The sequence below is a fragment of the Brassica napus genome (assembly GCF_020379485.1).
Source record: "Brassica napus cultivar Da-Ae chromosome C3 unlocalized genomic scaffold, Da-Ae chrC03_Random_46, whole genome shotgun sequence".
NCBI lineage: Eukaryota > Viridiplantae > Streptophyta > Magnoliopsida > Brassicales > Brassicaceae > Brassica > Brassica napus.
Window position 1 is genome coordinate 27,682 of NW_026014217.1, and position 17,783 is coordinate 45,464.

Sequence of the window (17,783 nt, forward strand, 5' to 3'; positions counted from 1 at the left end):
TCGAGTCTGTTTGAGAGTCTTGCTTGTTTATTATTATTATTGATTGTTAAACCGGAAATAGGACAATAGAGGATTCAACGGATGATTGAATTGATTGATATTAAGAATTGTTATATATATGTATATATATGCGAGTCCATGTTTTGGAGATTTGCGGGGTGCTGAGACGTTTGCACTGGCTGCCTATGTTTGAGGAGTTTTGCGGGGTGAAGAGACGTTTGCACTGGCTGCCATGTTTGTGGAGATTTGCGGGGGTACAGAGACGTTTGTACTTACGACGCCTTAGAGATTTGCGGGGTGCAGTGTGGACTACTGTGCTAGCGACGCCTGTAGAGTTATATATATTTATATCCTTATGAGGAAATGTGGTATGCTATTATCGCATTGGTTGTAGCATGTCTATTCCACTAGACATATGTGATTGTTCTGTGTGGTGTAATAGACACCGTGTTTGCTTCATGCTAGAGCTAGGTCTACATAGTTGTAGTGCTATGAACTGAGTCAGTGGTTTGCGGTTTAGCATCTCATACCTCATTGGGCAATTCCCCTGTCGCTCACCCCTCCTTCTTTCCCCCTTTCAGGTGGGACCGACGAGCTGGAGTGATTTTCGGACCGGTGCTATTGGGCTTTTGGGCTTCTATCATTTTATCGCTTTTATCGTTATCGGGCCTCTAGGCCTTTGGACTTTTATCGTTTATGTTATTTCGTATTTCAGACTCTCGGTTTATGTCGTACTTTATGTTTCGAATTTTATTTTATATATGGGTATTTCAGATATCTGTATTTATCGTATTATTTTTACTATTTCGAAAGTGACGGGTGTCACATTTTGGTATCAGAGCTATTTATTAATCGTAATATTTTATTATGTAAATCGGGGTGTCACATTTTGTCACTCCAAATGCTCTCTCAACCGTAGCCATGATACTGTGATTGTAGAAGAGTGTTTGGGAGATAGCAAACGAAAAAAAGATGAAAGAAAGAAGGATCAAGAAGAATCCTGCTCTGATACCATGTTAGTTTGAATGATTCCCTTGATGTATTCACAAGATTACAAAGGTATATATCAGCCAAGCTGTTACACGTGAGAGCTAACTATTCCTACAATATAGGAGTTGTTACAAACAGAATAATATTCCGCAAGAATAGTGGGGCATATTCTTTCAGTTTGCAGTGAAAGAAATTGAGGTGTCGTCCATTTGGTCGAATTTGTGAAAGAAATCTTCTGCCTTAGAGGCGTCTGGAAAGAAAGCTGAAAGCTGTACAGAATAGCTTTTCTGTTTCTTTTTTTTTTTCACTTCTTCTACATCTTGATCCTGAAGCAAGCATCAGATTAAACTAATAAAGTGAGCAACATAAGGTTTGCGAACCCTCGGGATCTGTGAGCACCAGATTTTAAGAGATAAGCGAATACTGTTAGTGTAGATGAGGCGACGAAAACAAGTACAGAAAAGTAAGATCACACGTTTATTAAAGCGCAAATGCATAATAAATACCAGTATTTGATCTTCAGAATTGTGCAAATCATAATCGATAGATAATTAATCTCTGTACATCCATACCTTTCCCTCCTTCACTAGATTTTGAAGAATAACACCGACAAGTGACGAACTCGCCTCTTCTTTCAGAGTATCAGTCATTATGGTTAGAATGTCATTGAATAAACTTTGTTGCGCTTGCTGCGTGTTAGCCTCTCGCTGCTGCACTTTAGCATTCTTCTGATGAACTAAATTCTGTTGATAGTGCTCCCTGTAACGAGAAGGAAAAAAAAAATGATCATGAATACACCAGAGTAGTCTCGTAACAGTACAAAAACAAAATGTTTCATCTCTTACCTCACAACAGAGAAAAACGTGTTAAGTCATGGCAGTCCACGTCCAGCATTAGCATACAACATTTGCTATCGAGAAACTGTCTTCAAGATCTTTGCCCTTCTCGAGAAGTAGGGGCTTACAGTATCAGAGAACTCAGCAAGAAAGAGGTTGAAGATATCCTGAAATTAGGATACCACATGTTAAAAAAAAATAACCCACCTGACAAAACCGAACCTAGTACTACTAACGCTGTAAGTTCCACAAAGATGCAAGTGACTACTACACAAACAGGAGCCATAAATGAAAAGGGGCTAAAGGAAATGTTTATACCCTGAGATACTTGTCTTCAAAAGGTGGCTCAGGTGCCAGAATCCGAAAGCTCTCACTGACGCAAACAGTAACTAATAGATTCACGTCGTTATCAACGATTCTTAAGAAGGTCATGCTTGATAATGGATTTCTTCAGCGGTTTCAGCTCAGCTTCAAGCAGTTTCAGAGCTTGTTTCTTGCTCACAGTTTCAGTAACTAAAGGCTGCTCGATTTGTGACAGTGTAGTAGCAGCTTCCTGCAAAAAGTTACAGATACAGGTAATGAACATAGATTTCCCTATCACACTATAAACAGCCCTCAGATCAGCGACTAGCTTACCGATAATAGATTTCAAATGTGCAAAAGCAAAAGAAAAACCTTTGGGATACTAGGGTAAAACCCATCACACACGGTCACAAAGTTGTCAATCGAACTACAGAGTGATGAAATCGAGTTGATTGGAGTAAACCCAGATACTTACACGTAGTGATTTTACGAGAGAGCCCTTGTTCAGATGAGAAGACTGGAGAGATAGTAGCACAATACAAGGTTTGAGCAGGAAAAGAAGAAAAAATCATTTTTCATGGTTCTTATGAAAATCCTCTTTTCGGGACATGACCGGTTTGATCTCCATGGCGCTTCTATATCTCTGGTCTATTCCTTGTCTCATTCTCTTATGTACCATCATTCCTTCTGAGGTCAAAGCATCCAACACCAACTTATATGTATACTCTCTAGGAACCAACCCGGCCTCCACCATCTCCACGAGCCTCTGCCACTCTCCTTGTCTCAACAAGAGCGTGAATCAGCGGCGTGTTCGTGCTTGAACCAGGTACACCGTGACCCATCATCCTCATCATCTCAACCCCACGTTCTATCTCATTGGTCACACTGTTTGGGACACTCTCTCTCTTCTTCATGTCTTCAAACAGCTCCAACGCACGACCAATCCTGTTAGTTTTACAGCATCCATCGATCAAGCAGTTGTAAGTAACCACATCAGGTGCAAACACTCTGAACAGCATTTCCCTAAACATTCTATTAGCTTCCCACATCCTCCTCCTTATCGCCTTTCTGCATCCCATATCTACAGTTATCGGTAACTGCATCTGATCCAACAGGAATCTAGCCTTTTTGAAGTTCCCTACTCTGCAAAGAGCGTTGATGATTGTATTGTAAGCGTAAACATCATCGGGTTTGTGTTAGTTTGAATGATTCCCTTGATGTATTCACAAGATTACAAAGGTATATATCAGCCAAGCTGTTACACGTGAGAGCTAACTATTCCTACAATATAGGAGTTGTTACAAACAGAATAATATTCCGCAAGAATAGTGGGGCATATTCTTTCACCCTTCCTCAGTCTAAGCGTTCGGTTGTCGGACGGTGAGACTGGTTCTGAAGTCATTGAACAACGAGGTAGGCAGGCCCTTTGTGAAGATATCCGCATATTGATATGCCGTTGGAACGTGTAGCACCTTGACTTGACCTAACGCGACCTTTTCCCTAACAAAGTGAATGTCTAATTTGACATGTTTGGTGCGCTGGTGCTTTACCGGGTTGGCTGAGAGGTATACAGAGCTGATGTTATCACAGAAAACAAGAGTGGCGCTAGAAGCTGGGCGATGAAGCTCCAAGAGTAAGTTGCGTATCCAGGACGTCTCTGCAACCGTCTTCGCCACGCCTCTGTATTCTGCTTCGGCATTGGAGCGAGAGACCGTTTGTTGCTGTTTGGATGACCAGGTGATGAGGTTGTCGCCAATGTAGACACAGTAACCTGAAGTAGATCGTCGTGTGTCCGGACAGCCAGCCCAGTCCGCATCAGAGTAGGCTGTGATGCTGTTAGATGTCGACTTATACATTTGTAAGCCATGCCCCTTCGTGCCTTGAACATAGCGTATGATTCGTTTAAGTGCGTTCAAGTGTTGCGTTCTTGGATCATGCATAAAGAGGCATACCTGCTGCACCGCATAGGCCAAGTCGGGGCGTGAAGGTGAGATACTGAAGAGCACCTGCGAGGCTTCTGTACTGTTTAGGATTTGCGATTTTGTCTCCTGGTTCCGCAGACAGTTTTGAGTTGACGTCAGTTGGAGTTGATACCGGCTTGCACTCTGACATACCAGCTCTCTCGATGATCTCTGTTGCATAACTTTTCTGTGACAGAAACATGCCAGCATTGTTGTATTCTACCTTGATTCCCATGTAATAACTGAGTTTGCCCATATCGGTCATTGGGAATTCTTTTTGTAGACTTGTAATGATCCTCTGTAGTAATGAAGAGCTTGAGCCGGTGAGGATAATGTCATCAACGTACAAGAGGAGATAGGCAAGATCGTTGTTGTTTTTGTAAACAAAGAGAGATGCATCAGATTTTGTAGTTACAAACCCGAGACGCTGAAGAAATGTGCTGAAGCGAGCATTCCATGGGCGAGGGGCCTGCTTGAGGCCATACAATGCCTTGTCCAATTTACATACGTGATGCGGATGTTGCTTGTCTACAAAACCGGGAGGCTGATGCATGTATATGTCCTCCGTGATCGTGCCATGAAGGAACGCATTCTTGACGTCTAATTGCCTCATCTCCCATCCTCTTCTTAGCGCTTCATTGAGCACCGTTCTGATTGTCGCCGGTTTCACCACTGGACTAAAGGTCTCGTCGTAGTCTATCCCCTCTTCTTGCGACTTTCCATTTGCTACCAAGTGTGCTTTGTGTCTCTTTGGTCTGCCCTCTGCATCAAGTTTCAACTTATAGAGCCACAAAGAGTTAATTATGTTAGCACCTACTGGCCGAGGTACAAGCCTCCATGTCTTATTGATAACCTGAGCATCATATTCTTCTGTCATTGCTAGATTCCAATTGGGATCTAACAAAGCTTTTTGATGATTGTTTGGAACGCAAGAGGCAGAGGAAGTAAGAAGAGAGAAGATTTTCTTTGGCTTGACTATACCTAGCTGACCACGAGTTGTCATCCTCGGAGCAGGAGCTTGAGGAATGACTCTAGTTTGAGGTGGAGCGTGTGGAACAGCTGGTGGAGTTGTTGTTTGAGGTATAGTGTTTGGTGGCAAAAGAGATTGGTTTTGAAGGATAGACTGAAACATAGGCGATGTTGTAGAATCAAGAAAGGTGTACGTGGTTTGGGGAGAGGAGGTGTTTTGAGCTTTAGGAAAAGTAGACTCGTCGAAGATAACGTGTCTTGACATTATTATTTGGTTGGTTTTGAGGTCTAGACACTGATATCCACGTTGATTGACAGGGTAGCCCAAAAACAGACATGGCTTTGAGCGAGCAGCCAGCTTGTGAAGGTTGGAATGATTGACGTTAGGGAAACACAAACATCCAAACACACGAAGATGATCGTATGTGGGTGGGCTACCATAAAGAACTTGATGAGGGCTTTGCTTGTTAATAGAGGATGAGGGCAAAATGTTTGTGATATGACACGCAACGTGAAGAGCTTCGGCCCAAAACGTTGGCGACATCTGAGCTTGAAAGAGAAGAGATCGGATGGCATTGTTTAAAGTGCGAATCATTCTTTCAGCTTTGCCATTTTGCTGCGAAGTGTAGGGACATGTAAACCTGAAAAGGATCCCATTTTGATCAAAGTGTTTAGTGAACTGAGAATTGTGATATTCCCCCCCCCCCCCCCCCCCCCCGTTATCACATTGAAGAGCTTTTATATTTGCCTCAAATTGGTTCTTAACATAAGTAGTAAAGTGAAGGAATTTAGAAAACACTTCACTCTTTTGTCTCAAAGGATAGACCCAAACAAAGTGAGAATAGTCATCAAGAAATAGAACATAATACTTAATACCGCTTAGGCTTGATATTGGAGATGTCCAAATATCAGAGTGAATTATTTCAAACGGTTTTGAAGTTTTAGTTGATGACTGAGAGAAAGGAAGTTTAATGTGTTCACCCAGTTGACAAGCAGTACAAAAGGGAATGCTGTCCTTATTACAAATGAAAGAGCTAGAAGAGATGAGAGATTTTAATTTCTCATTATTTGCGTGTGCCAAACGCTTATGCCATAAAGAAGGAGTAGCTGAAATAAAAGCTAAGTGTTCTTGAGCTCGCTGGAGATGCGACGGGACCGAATAGAGTTCTCCAGAGCTTTCACTGCGGAGTAGGGTTTTCTGAGACTGAAGATCCTTCACAGAAAAACCAAATGGATCAAACTCAACAGAACACCAATTATCTCTGGTAAATTTTCTTACAGAGATTAAGTTTTTGATTATATTCGGTGCAACAAGAACATTGTTTAGATTTAAAGGACGAGAAGTGGAATGAAGGAATGAATTTCCACTAGATAGAATAGGGATAGAAGAGCCGTTTCCAACAATGACAGTGTGTTTGGTGTTCAGTTTATCAACAGACTGTAGGTTACCTGGCGTTGAAGTGAGGTGTGAAGTAGCTCCTCAATCCATGTACCAGTTGCTGCTAGGTTCCTGGAGAGTCATGGTATTGAACATCTCTGAGAAGTCTTGCGTAGGTTGGTAGTTGTTATCCATCATGTGTGCCTCTTGTGGTGATGTAGTTGTTGGTCGTGGTGAGAATGAGCGTTGTTGCATGGCGTTTGATGGATAAGACATCAATGGATTGAATTGCTGCTGCTGCCAGTTGTTGAATGGGACATTCCAGTACTGAGGTGGCATGTTCCAGTTCATGTAGTTCTGCCGCTGATTAAAGTTGTTGCGGCCCCTTCCACGAGATCCTCGCCTATTACCTCTGTTTCCTCTGTTTTGATTATGTTGGCGTTGCTGAGTTTCTGGGCGGGAGGTGGAGTCAGCGGTTACAAGCGCCGTAGAGGAAGAGGCATTGTTTTGTGTGAGGCAGTGACTTTGGTAGACTTCTTCAACCGGGTTTCTTCTAGCTCAAGCATGTTGCGAGCTTCTTCAAACGTTGGATAAGGCTTCTGATGCTTGATCACATTAATGATGTGGTCAAATTTCTCATTTAACCCGTTGAGCATGTACATGACAAGTGTCTTGTCTGAAACAGGGGCATCAACGTTCTCAAGTAGATCAGCGATTGACTTGAGTTCCTGAGAAAACTCGCGAACCGTTTGATTCCCTATCTCCTTCGTCCTGAGATCATTGTCAAGCTGAATAGCCCGAGACTCCTTGTTGTTTCGGAATTGGTTCTCTATGCGCAGCCACACGTCGCGGGCTGTTCCACCAGTTTTGAAGGATGATTTGAACAGCGGTGGTGCAAGCGTCCCGTAAATCCAGAGCTTGACAAGGCCGTCGCGCTTCCTCCATAAAACGTCGTTGTCATCATCTGGTACAGCTGTACCCTCGACATGACCTAAGAGATCAAATGTCAAGCAGTGCGTGAGAAATAATTCTCTCCACGCATCGTAGTTGAACACGTCTAGATCCAACACCACTGGGATGTGTGTTTTGATGTTTGTGTAATGACCCCAACTCCAAACTATCCCCAAAGGTCAATTTATTTTTCTTTGAGAGAGAGAGAGAGAGAGAGAGAGAGAGAGAGAGAGAGAGAGAGAGAGAGAGAGAGAGAGAGAGCTCATCGCCGGAGCCACCGCACGTTGAGATTTCGCCAAGTTTGTCACCACCGTTCGCCACAGCTGAGAATCGCCGGAAACCGCCGCCTCTTAAGCTTTGTTTTCGTCCGTTCAGTAAATCGGCCATAACTTCTTAACCGTTGCGAATCTCGTGAATCCAAGACCACCATCGTCTTCCTCTCGACGAGACGAAGCCGTAGACACCAACCGCGCTGCAATCGGAGCCCGGATGAAGCCGTACGCACCTCCAGAAGTTTCGCCTCTTCGCGTGCGTGAGGTACACGCGCCCCCGCCGGACCACCGTTCTCCGCCGCAGCTCCGCCGCCAGACCTCCGTCCTCCGCCGCAGCTCCGCCGTCACCGCCGGCCAACTTACCGGTAAGCCGCCGCCATAGCTCCGCCGTCGCCGCCGGTGACCGACACCGGTGACTCGCCGGCGACTCGCCAACTCGGTCGAGTCGACCCGGTGAGTCAACTCGGTTGACTCAGTTAACCGGTTGGTTAGCCGGTTTAAATTGATTTCAATTCGGTTAGGTTAAACCGGTCGGTGAAAATCAATTGGAAATCGGTTAGGATAAACCGGATTAATTAATTAATTAATTAATTATATAATTGATTTTTGACCAGCGGGTTGACTTTTCCGTAAATACCTGTTTTAAACCGTTTGAAAGGCGTTCTGACTCGAAATTTCGATCTGATTTAAGATTTGGAGTCCATTTAAGCAGTTGGAGTTCATATATACCACTTCTCTTCATTGCTAAGGTGAGGGCTACTCCGTTAAATCCCGAGCTAGTTTAGTACTACCGTTATGGAAAGTTTAGTTTCAAAACATGATCCGTCTCTGTGAATCGAGTCTGTTTGAGAGTCTTGCTTGTTTATTATTATTATTGATTGTTAAACCGGAAATAGGACAATAGAGGATTCAACGGATGATTGAATTGATTGATATTAAGAATTGTTATATATATGTATATATATGCGAGTCCATGTTTTGGAGATTTGCGGGGTGCTGAGACGTTTGCACTGGCTGCCTATGTTTGAGGAGTTTTGCGGGGTGAAGAGACGTTTGCACTGGCTGCCATGTTTGTGGAGATTTGCGGGGGTACAGAGACGTTTGTACTTACGACGCCTTAGAGATTTGCGGGGTGCAGTGTGGACTACTGTGCTAGCGACGCCTGTAGAGTTATATATATTTATATCCTTATGAGGAAATGTGGTATGCTATTATCGCATTGGTTGTAGCATGTCTATTCCACTAGACATATGTGATTGTTCTGTGTGGTGTAATAGACACCGTGTTTGCTTCATGCTAGAGCTAGGCCTACATAGTTGTAGTGCTATGAACTGAGTCAGTGGTTTGCGGTTTAGCATCTCATACCTCATTGGGCAATTCCCCTGTCGCTCACCCCTCCTTCTTTCCCCCTTTCAGGTGGGACCGACGAGCTGGAGTGATTTTCGGACCGGTGCTATTGGGCTTTTGGGCTTCTATCATTTTATCGCTTTTATCGTTATCGGGCCTCTAGGCCTTTGGACTTTTATCGTTTATGTTATTTCGTATTTCAGACTCTCGGTTTATGTCGTACTTTATGTTTCGGATTTTATTTTATATATGGATATTTCAGATATCTGTATTTATCGTATTATTTTTACTATTTCGAAAGTGACGGGTGTCACATTTTGGTATCAGAGCTATTTATTAATCGTAATATTTTATTATGTAAATCGGGGTGTCACATTTTGGTATCAGAGCGGGTTCCATCCCGGCTCCGACCCGGGATGGCGATTTTGGAGACCTTTGTTTATTCGGTTTTATTCGGTTTACACGATTTTAGACGATTTCAAAATATTTTCGGGGATTTGGGAATTTTGAAAATGAAAATAAATAGCACCATTCGGTTCAGTAACTTCTAATCAAATTGTCTTTTTATTGACGATGAGTTACTCATCGTCATCCGTTTTCTAGCCAACATGATTTCTGCCAGATGTTTGACAGGTGGATGATGATGTCACAGTTTAACGTATTGCTCAGGTGTGTATCAGTTTCGTCAGCCTTATTCGGAGATTGTCGGTATGTGGATGTGTGACGTTGTTGCCACCACCCAAACTTCAAGCCATCGCTCCACGAGTTTTTGTTACTGGAGTTTATGTGGTATGAGATGTGAGCCATGAGTTGGCATGTGTTATTCGTGTGTATGATATATTGACTGCCTTGGAGGCATGGTTATTTTGTAAACTCGTGGGGTTCACTTTTGGATTTGGGGTGCGGCAGCTTACGTTGTGTTCATATTGGAGTTATGCTTGGTAGGTTTGCCAGTTTTTGGCATTGTTGATCGTGTCAGAGATGTGTCAGTTCGGATAGCTGACATAGGACGTTGGAAACTATTTATATTCATCGTGGTGACCTGTTGCCTCATTTATATTCATCATAGTGTACCAGTTATGCTTGGAAGGACAATTGGTTCAGAGACTCGTCAGAGATGGAGCTATGCTTTTTACGATGTCATCCTTGGGATGGATTGACTGTCATGACCTCGAGAAGTGTTGGATTGCCTGAGGGCAAGAGTTCCTATTGCTGGAGCAGATGAAATTTTTTATTGCATACATGCTACATGCAGAGAAGTTATTGGATATGGGGAGTAATTGGATTGGGTGATCATTTCTATGGTCAGCATGAGCTGCAGGATCTTCCGGTTATTGCAGAGTATGAGGATATATTTGTGACCTTTGGAACGGCCGCCACAAGACACATGAGACGCTCTTGCAATTTGTTTGGAGCAAACAACACCGGTTTCACAAGTTCTATACCGATTAGCACCAACAGAGATGACCAAGCTGAAAGAGCATGTTGAAGATTCATCAGACAAGGGTTTTATCAGACCGAGCACTTTACTGTGGGGAACATCATCATTGTTTGTAAGGAAGAAAGATGGGAGTTTCAAACTTTGTATCGACTACATAGACTTGAACATGGTAACCATCGTATTGATGAATTTTTGGATTATCTACATGGAGGATCATGGTTCTCGAAGGTTGTCTTGACATCAGGACATCATCAGATTGCTATAGTTGAGGAGTATGTACGGAATGTGAGTTTTCGTATACGCTCTGGATATTATGAGTTTTGGTGATATCATTTTGGATCGACGAATGCAACGATAGCATTTGAGAAGCTTATGAATGATGTCTTTCGCGAACACTTGGACAAGTGCGCGATTGTACTCATCAACGACCCCTTTGATTTGTTTTTGTAATAGAGGGAGCATGTTGAGCGTTATTGGATTGTGTATTGATGCATAAGGATCAGTTCATTGCATATGCATCGCATCAGTTGAGACCTCACGAGACCCACTACCCTATTCATGATTCGGAGTGGCTGCAGTGGTATTTATGTTATAGTTTTGGAAATCATAATTGTACGGGAAGGAAGTTCAGATTCTCTCGGATCATTAGAATATGAAATTCATCTTCATTCATTAAAAACTTGTAATTGGACAGTGCAGTTGGATTGAGTTTGTAGCAGACTATAGTTTGGATATCGCCTACCATCTGGTAAGGACAACCAGGTGATAAATGCCTTGGGTAGGCGTATGAACTGTTTCTCAGGAACCAGGGAGGTTCATGAGTTTACTGGAAGATTTGCTAGTTTCATATTGGGTGTCATTACTGTCAATGGAGAGACAAATGTCCTTGGGACTTTGGAGCAGGCAGTTTTGCTATGGAGGATACGCAAACACAAGTTAGCATTATGGATTTGGTTGAGCAGATCGAGATTGAGAGTATTGGATATCATACAGCTTTGAGCAGGATGTACTTGTACTGAAACCGAGTTTGTGTGTTTGACGATAAGCTGTTAAGAAAAGGGATCTTACGGCAAACACATCACTCGTGTTTCTCTACCCATCGGGAACACCAAAGGGTACAAAGATATGAAGAGTTAACTATAATTGGTGTAATATGAAGAGAGTGTAACTACATTGCGTCGCGGTGTCAGACATGTCATATTACTATTACAGAGGATCAGTTATCTATTATGTTATTTTTGAGCTTTCTTTTGCCTGAGTGGAAATGAGGCATGGTGATTATGGACAATGTTATTGGATTTTAAATCACCATATGTGGAAAGGATGCCACATAGGTAGTCATGGATAGACCTACCAAGTCAGCCCATTTCCTAGCAATTAAGAAGACAATCAGTGTTGAGCAGTTGGCGCAAACCTACATCAGCGTGATTATGAGGTTTCATGGAGTTCCTATCAGCATTGTATTGGATTGGGATGAGAGTTCGCGTCTGCATTTCGGAGAGCCTTTGGGAAGGTGCTTGGGACAAAGGTCCATATGAATACGGCTTATACCCGTTGACAAATTCTCAGTCAGAGATGACTACTCAGAACTTAAAGGATATGTTCAGGAATTGCATCTTCCAGTGGGATAGAAGTTCGGAAAGCATATACATCTAACAAAGTTGCCTACATCGACAACAATCATTTGAGTAATGAGATATCGCTATAAGAGGTTCTTTATGGTAGGCCTTATCGTATACCACTTTGCCGGACCAAAGTGGGGGAGCGACATGAGTTAAAAGTATTAATGGTTCAAAAGACGGCTGAGCAAATGGAAATGCTCAATGATGGGCTTTCGGAAGCCCATGACGTCAGAAGATTTATGCAGCTAAGCGCCGTAAATATTTGGAGCTACATATGGGCGACTTAATATACCTGAAAATAAGGACATTTCAGGAGGGACCTAAGACTCAGAAGATAAAGGAACTTAAACCGAGGCACATGGGATTGTATCCTTTATTTTATCAGCAGTGTATCAGCCTTTTATGACTTGGTTCATATGACAGCATTGCGAAAGTTGAGAAGGCGCCATAATTTATTTTGCAGTAGATGTCAAGTGAGTTCATAAAGATTTTATGGACTTTATCATCTATTGGAGATTTCGGATCATCAACTGAAAACAATTCAGGGAATCTCGACCGTGTTTGTCCGAGTTCGTTGGGAGAGAGATAAGACTCAGGAGGAGACCAGAAAGGCCGAGCGAGGATTAGTATTCGAGGTTTTGTTATGTTGAGATTGGGCATGTCAGCTTATGAATTGAATTCGGGGACGAAATCCTTGTAAGTGAGAATTGTAATGACCCCAACCCCAAACTATCCCCAAAGGTCAATTTATTTTTCTTTAAAAGAGAGAGAGAGAGAGGGAGAGAGAGAGCTCATCGCCGGAGCCACCGCACGCTGAGATTTCGCCAAGCTTGTCACCACCGTTCGCCACAGCTGAGAATCGCCGGAAACCGCCGCCTCTTAAGCTTTGTTTTCGTCCGTTCAGTAAATCGGCCATAACTTCTTAACTGTTGCGAATCTCGTGAATCCAAGACCACCATCGTGTTCCTCTCGACGAGACGAAGCCGTAGACACCAACCGCGCTGCAATCGGAGCCCGGACGAAGCCGTACGCGCCTCCAGAAGTTTCGCCTCTGCGCGCGCGTGAGATACATGCGCCGCCGCCGGACCACCGTTCTCCGCCGCAGCTCCGCCGCCGGACCACCGTCCTCCGCCGCAGCTCCGCCGTCACCGCTGCAGCTCCGCCGTCACCGCCGGCCAACTTACCGGTAAGCCGCCGCCGTAGCTCCGCCGTCGCCGCCGGTGACCGACACCGGTGACTCGCCGGCGACTCGCCAACTCGGCCGAGTCGACCCGGTGAGTCAACTCGGTTGACTCGGTTAACCGGTTGGTTAGCCGGTTTAAATTGATTTCAATTCGGTTAGGTTAAACCGGTCGGTTAAAATCAATTGGAAATCGGTTAGGATAAACCGGATTAATTAATTAATTAATTAATTAATTAAATAATTGATTTTTGACCAGCGTGTTGACTTTTCCGTAAATACCTGTTTTAAACCGTTCGAAAGGCGTTTTGACTCAAAATTTCGATCTGATTTAAGATTTGGAGTCCATTTGAGCAGCTGGAGTTCATATATACCACTTCTCTTCATTGCTAAGGTGAGGGCTACTCCGTTAAATCCCGAGCTAGTTTAGTACTACCGTTATGAAAAGTTTAGTTTCAAAACATGATCCGTCTCTGTGAATCGAGTCTGTTTGAGAGTCTTGCTTGTTTATTATTATTATTGATTGTTAAACCGGAAATAGGATAATAGAGGATTCAACGGATGATTGAATTGATTGATGTTAAGAATTGTTATATATATGTATATATATGCGAGTCCATGTTTTGGAGATTTGCGGGGTGCAGAGACGTTTGCACTAGCTGCCTATGTTTGAGGAGTTTTGCGGGGTGCAGAGACGTTTGCACTGGCTGCCATGTTTGTGGAGATTTGCGGGGGTACAGAGACGTTTGTACTTACGACGCCTTAGAGATTTGCGGGGTGCAGTGTGGACTACTGTGCTAGCGACGCCTGTAGAGTTATATATATTTATATCCTTATGAGGAAATGTGGTATGCTATTATCGCATTGGTTGTAGCATGTCTAGTCCACTAGACATATGTGATTGTTCTGTGTGGTGTAATAGACACCGTGTTTGCTTCATGCTAGAGCTAGGCCTACATAGTTGTAGTGCTATGAACTGAGTCAGTGGTTTGCGGTTTAGCATCTCATACCTCATTGGGCAATTCCCCTGTCGCTCACCCCTCCTTATTTCCCCCTTTCAGGTGGGACCGACGAGCTGGAGTGATTTTCGAACCGGTGCTATTGGGCTTTTGGGCTTCTATCATTTTATCGCTTTTATCGTTATCGGGCCTCTAGGCCTTTGAACTTTTATCGTTTATGTTATTTCGTATTTCAGACTCTCGGTTTATGTCGTACTTTATGTTTCGGATTTTATTTTATATATGGATATTTCAGATATCTGTATTTATCGTATTATTTTTACTATTTCGAAAGTGACGGGTGTCACATTTTGGTATCAGAGCTATTTATTAATCGTAATATTTTATTATGTAAATCGGGGTGTCACAGTTTGTCACTCCAAATGCTCTCTCAACCGTAGCCATGATACTGTGATTGTAGAAGAGTGTTTGGGAGATAGCAAACGAAAATGAAAGATGAAAGAAAGAAGGATCAAGAAGAATCCTGCTCTGATGTTAGTTTGAATGATTTGAATGATTCCCTTTGTATTCACAAGATTACAAAGGTATATATCAGCCAAGCTGTTACACGTGAGAGCTAACTATTCCTACAATATAGGAGTTGTTACAAACAGAATAATATTCCGCAAGAATAGTGGGGCATATTCTTTCAGTTTGCAGTGAAAGAAATTGAGGTGTCGTCCATTTGGTCGAATTTGTGAAAGAAATCTTCTGCCTTAGAGGCGTCTGGAAAGAAAGCTGAAAGCTGTACTAAATAGCTTTTCTGTTTTTTTTTTTTTTTCACTTCTTCTACATCTTGATCCTGAAGCAAGCATCAGATTAAACTAATAAAGTGAGCAACATAAGGTTTGCGAACCCTCGGGATCTGTGAGCACCAGATTTTAAGAGATAAGCGAATACTGTTAGTGTAGATGAGGCGACGAAAACAAGTACAGAAAAGTAAGATCACACGTTTATTAAAGCGCAAATGCATAATAAATACCAGTATTTGATCTTCAGAATTGTGCAAATCATAATCGATAGATAATTAATCTCTGTACATCCATACCTTTCCCTCCTTCACTAGATTTTGAAGAATAACACCGACAAGTGACGAACTCGCCTCTTCTTTCAGAGTATCAGTCATTATGGTTAGAATGTCATTGAATAAACTTTGTTGCGCTTGCTGCGTGTTAGCCTCTCGCTGCTGCACTTTAGCATTCTTCTGATGAACTAAATTCTGTTGATAGTGCTCCCTGTAACGAGAAGGAAAAAAAAAATGATCATGAATACACCAGAGTAGTCTCGTAACAGTACAAAAACAAAATGTTTCATCTCTTACCTCACAACAGAGAAAAACGTGTTAAGTCATGGCAGTCCACGTCCAGCATTAGCATACAACATTTGCTATCGAGAAACTGTCTTCAAGATCTTTGCCCTTCTCGAGAAGTAGGGGCTTACAGTATCAGAGAACTCAGCAAGAAAGAGGTTGAAGATATCCTGAAATTAGGATACCACATGTTAAAAAAAAATAACCCACCTGACAAAACCGAACCTAGTACTACTAACGCTGTAAGTTCCACAAAGATGCAAGTGACTACTACACAAACAGGAGCCATAAATGAAAAGGGGCTAAAGGAAATGTTTATACCCTGAGATACTTGTCTTCAAAAGGTGGCTCAGGTGCCAGAATCCGAAAGCTCTCACTGACGCAAACAGTAACTAATAGATTCACGTCGTTATCAACGATTCTTAAGAAGGTCATGCTTGATAATGGATTTCTTCAGCGGTTTCAGCTCAGCTTCAAGCAGTTTCAGAGCTTGTTTCTTGCTCACAGTTTCAGTAACTAAAGGCTGCTCGATTTGTGACAGTGTAGTAGCAGCTTCCTGCAAAAAGTTACAGATACAGGTAATGAACATAGATTTCCCTATCACACTATAAACAGCCCTCAGATCAGCGACTAGCTTACCGATAATAGATTTCAAATGTGCAAAAGCAAAAGAAAAACCTTTGGGATACTAGGGTAAAACCCATCACACACGGTCACAAAGTTGTCAATCGAACTACAGAGTGATGAAATCGAGTTGATTGGAGTAAACCCAGATACTTACACGTAGTGATTTTACGAGAGAGCCCTTGTTCGGATGAGAAGACTGGAGAGATAGTAGCACAATACAAGGTTTGAGCAGGAAAAGAAGAAAAAATCATTTTTCATGGTTCTTATGAAAATCCTCTTTTCGGGACATGACCGGTTTGATCTCCATGGCGCTTCTATATCTCTGGTCTATTCCTTGTCTCATTCTCTTATGTACCATCATTCCTTCTGAGGTCAAAGCATCCAACACCAACTTATATGTATACTCTCTAGGAACCAACCCGGCCTCCACCATCTCCACGAGCCTCTGCCACTCTCCTTGTCTCAACAAGAGCGTGAATCAGCGGCGTGTTCGTGCTTGAACCAGGTACACCGTGACCCATCATACTCATCATCTCAACCCCACGTTCTATCTCATTGGTCACACTGTTTGGGACACACTCTCTCTTCTTCATATCTTCAAACAGCTCCAACGCACGACCAATCCTGTTAGTTTTACAGCATCCATCGATCAAGCAGTTGTAAGTAACCACATCAGGTGCAAACACTCTGAACAGCATTTCCCTAAACATTCTATTAGCTTCCCACATCCTCCTCCTTATCGCCTTTCTGCATCCCATATCTACAGTTATCGGTAACTGCATCTGATCCAACAGGAATCTAGCCTTTTTGAAGTTCCCTACTCTGCAAAGAGCGTTGATGATTGTATTGTAAGCGTAAACATCATCGGGTTTGCAGTGATACTCTTTCATCCTGTAAAACGCCTCTTTCACAAAACCTTCTTCTCCTAGACATTTCATCAAACAGGTTATAGACGCCATGGTGACAACACTTCTTCCTCCGTCGAAAGACTCCCAGAGACCTTGAAAGTCGTTTCCTTTGGTGAACAAACACGCCATGTCTCTGCAACTGCGCCTCGATCCAGAAGAAGAACTCCGTTGCTTTCTGCAAACCGAGAGACGCTTTCTTAGGATCCATATACCCCCCGGGACCTAGGACTAGGACTTCGAGACGGCGTCGTACTGATTCTTCACGGAGGTTTCTCTGTTTTAACGGTGATCGGTGATGGAAACCGTTTTGACGACCGATGGAAGGTGGGGAGATGAAGAAGAATCTGGGGATAGAGCGGAGAATGTCGGAGACGAGATGATGAGTCCATGGATTCGCGGCTTTTGCCCTCGAATGGACGGTTTTAGATCATTGCGGCGGCGAGCTGATCAGTAGTGCGGTTGCTTAACGGTGCTCTGTCCTAACTTAACTTCGCATTTCAAAGCGTTAACTCTTTTTGAATTACAATTTAGCCCTGTAAGTTTTGAATTGACAGGTTCGGCCCTTCACTTATGATCAGTTTTACAGTAGAAAACTTTTTCACACCCACATTTTTCTTTCCTTTTTTTTCAATCACAGAAATTCTAAAATTTCAGATATTAATTTATTGCTATACTGTGATCCGCCCTTTGA

At 42.9% G+C, this 17,783-nt stretch overlaps 1 protein-coding gene, 2 long non-coding RNA genes and 1 pseudogene across 6 annotated transcripts; 1 reads left to right on the top strand and 3 right to left on the bottom strand.

The window, feature by feature from the left end:
- Positions 1-1,275: 1,275 nt before the first annotated feature.
- LOC125594714 lies at positions 1,276-2,977 on the bottom strand. 4 transcript variants are annotated; one of them, XR_007329968.1, is made up of 5 exons: positions 2,605-2,977; positions 2,145-2,379; positions 1,836-1,993; positions 1,563-1,749; positions 1,276-1,316 (listed from the first exon to the last, which is right to left on the bottom strand). It is a non-coding gene; the product is annotated as an uncharacterized LOC125594714 (long non-coding RNA). The 4 variants fall into 4 exon arrangements; XR_007329967.1 differs by having other exon boundaries at positions 1,290-1,379; XR_007329965.1 differs by lacking the exon at positions 1,276-1,316 and having other exon boundaries at positions 1,445-1,749.
- Positions 2,978-6,913: 3,936 nt separating this feature from the next.
- Positions 6,914-7,775, bottom strand: LOC125594716. The gene is made up of 2 exons (XM_048770799.1): positions 7,667-7,775; positions 6,914-7,428 (listed from the first exon to the last, which is right to left on the bottom strand). The coding sequence occupies exons 1-2, from the start codon at positions 7,773-7,775 to the stop codon at positions 6,914-6,916; spliced, it is 624 nt and encodes a 207-aa protein (XP_048626756.1).
- Positions 7,776-7,982: 207 nt separating this feature from the next.
- Positions 7,983-8,847, top strand: LOC125594715. Its single transcript, XR_007329969.1, has 2 exons — positions 7,983-8,025; positions 8,352-8,847. It is a non-coding gene; the product is annotated as an uncharacterized LOC125594715 (long non-coding RNA).
- Positions 8,848-14,698: 5,851 nt separating this feature from the next.
- LOC125594717 lies at positions 14,699-17,519 on the bottom strand (annotated as a pseudogene).
- Positions 17,520-17,783: the final 264 nt, after the last annotated feature.

Bases quoted from the DNA above. Each gene is read 5' to 3' on its own strand.
- LOC125594716 (XM_048770799.1), bottom strand. From the start codon at position 7,775: ATGGCCGATTTACTGAACGGACGAAAACAAAGCTTAAGAGGCGGCGGT. The intron at 7,429-7,666 runs GTGGCTCCGGCG...TTGATCTCTTAG, and splicing joins TGGCGAAATCTCAACGTGCG to GTCATGTCGAGGGTACAGCT.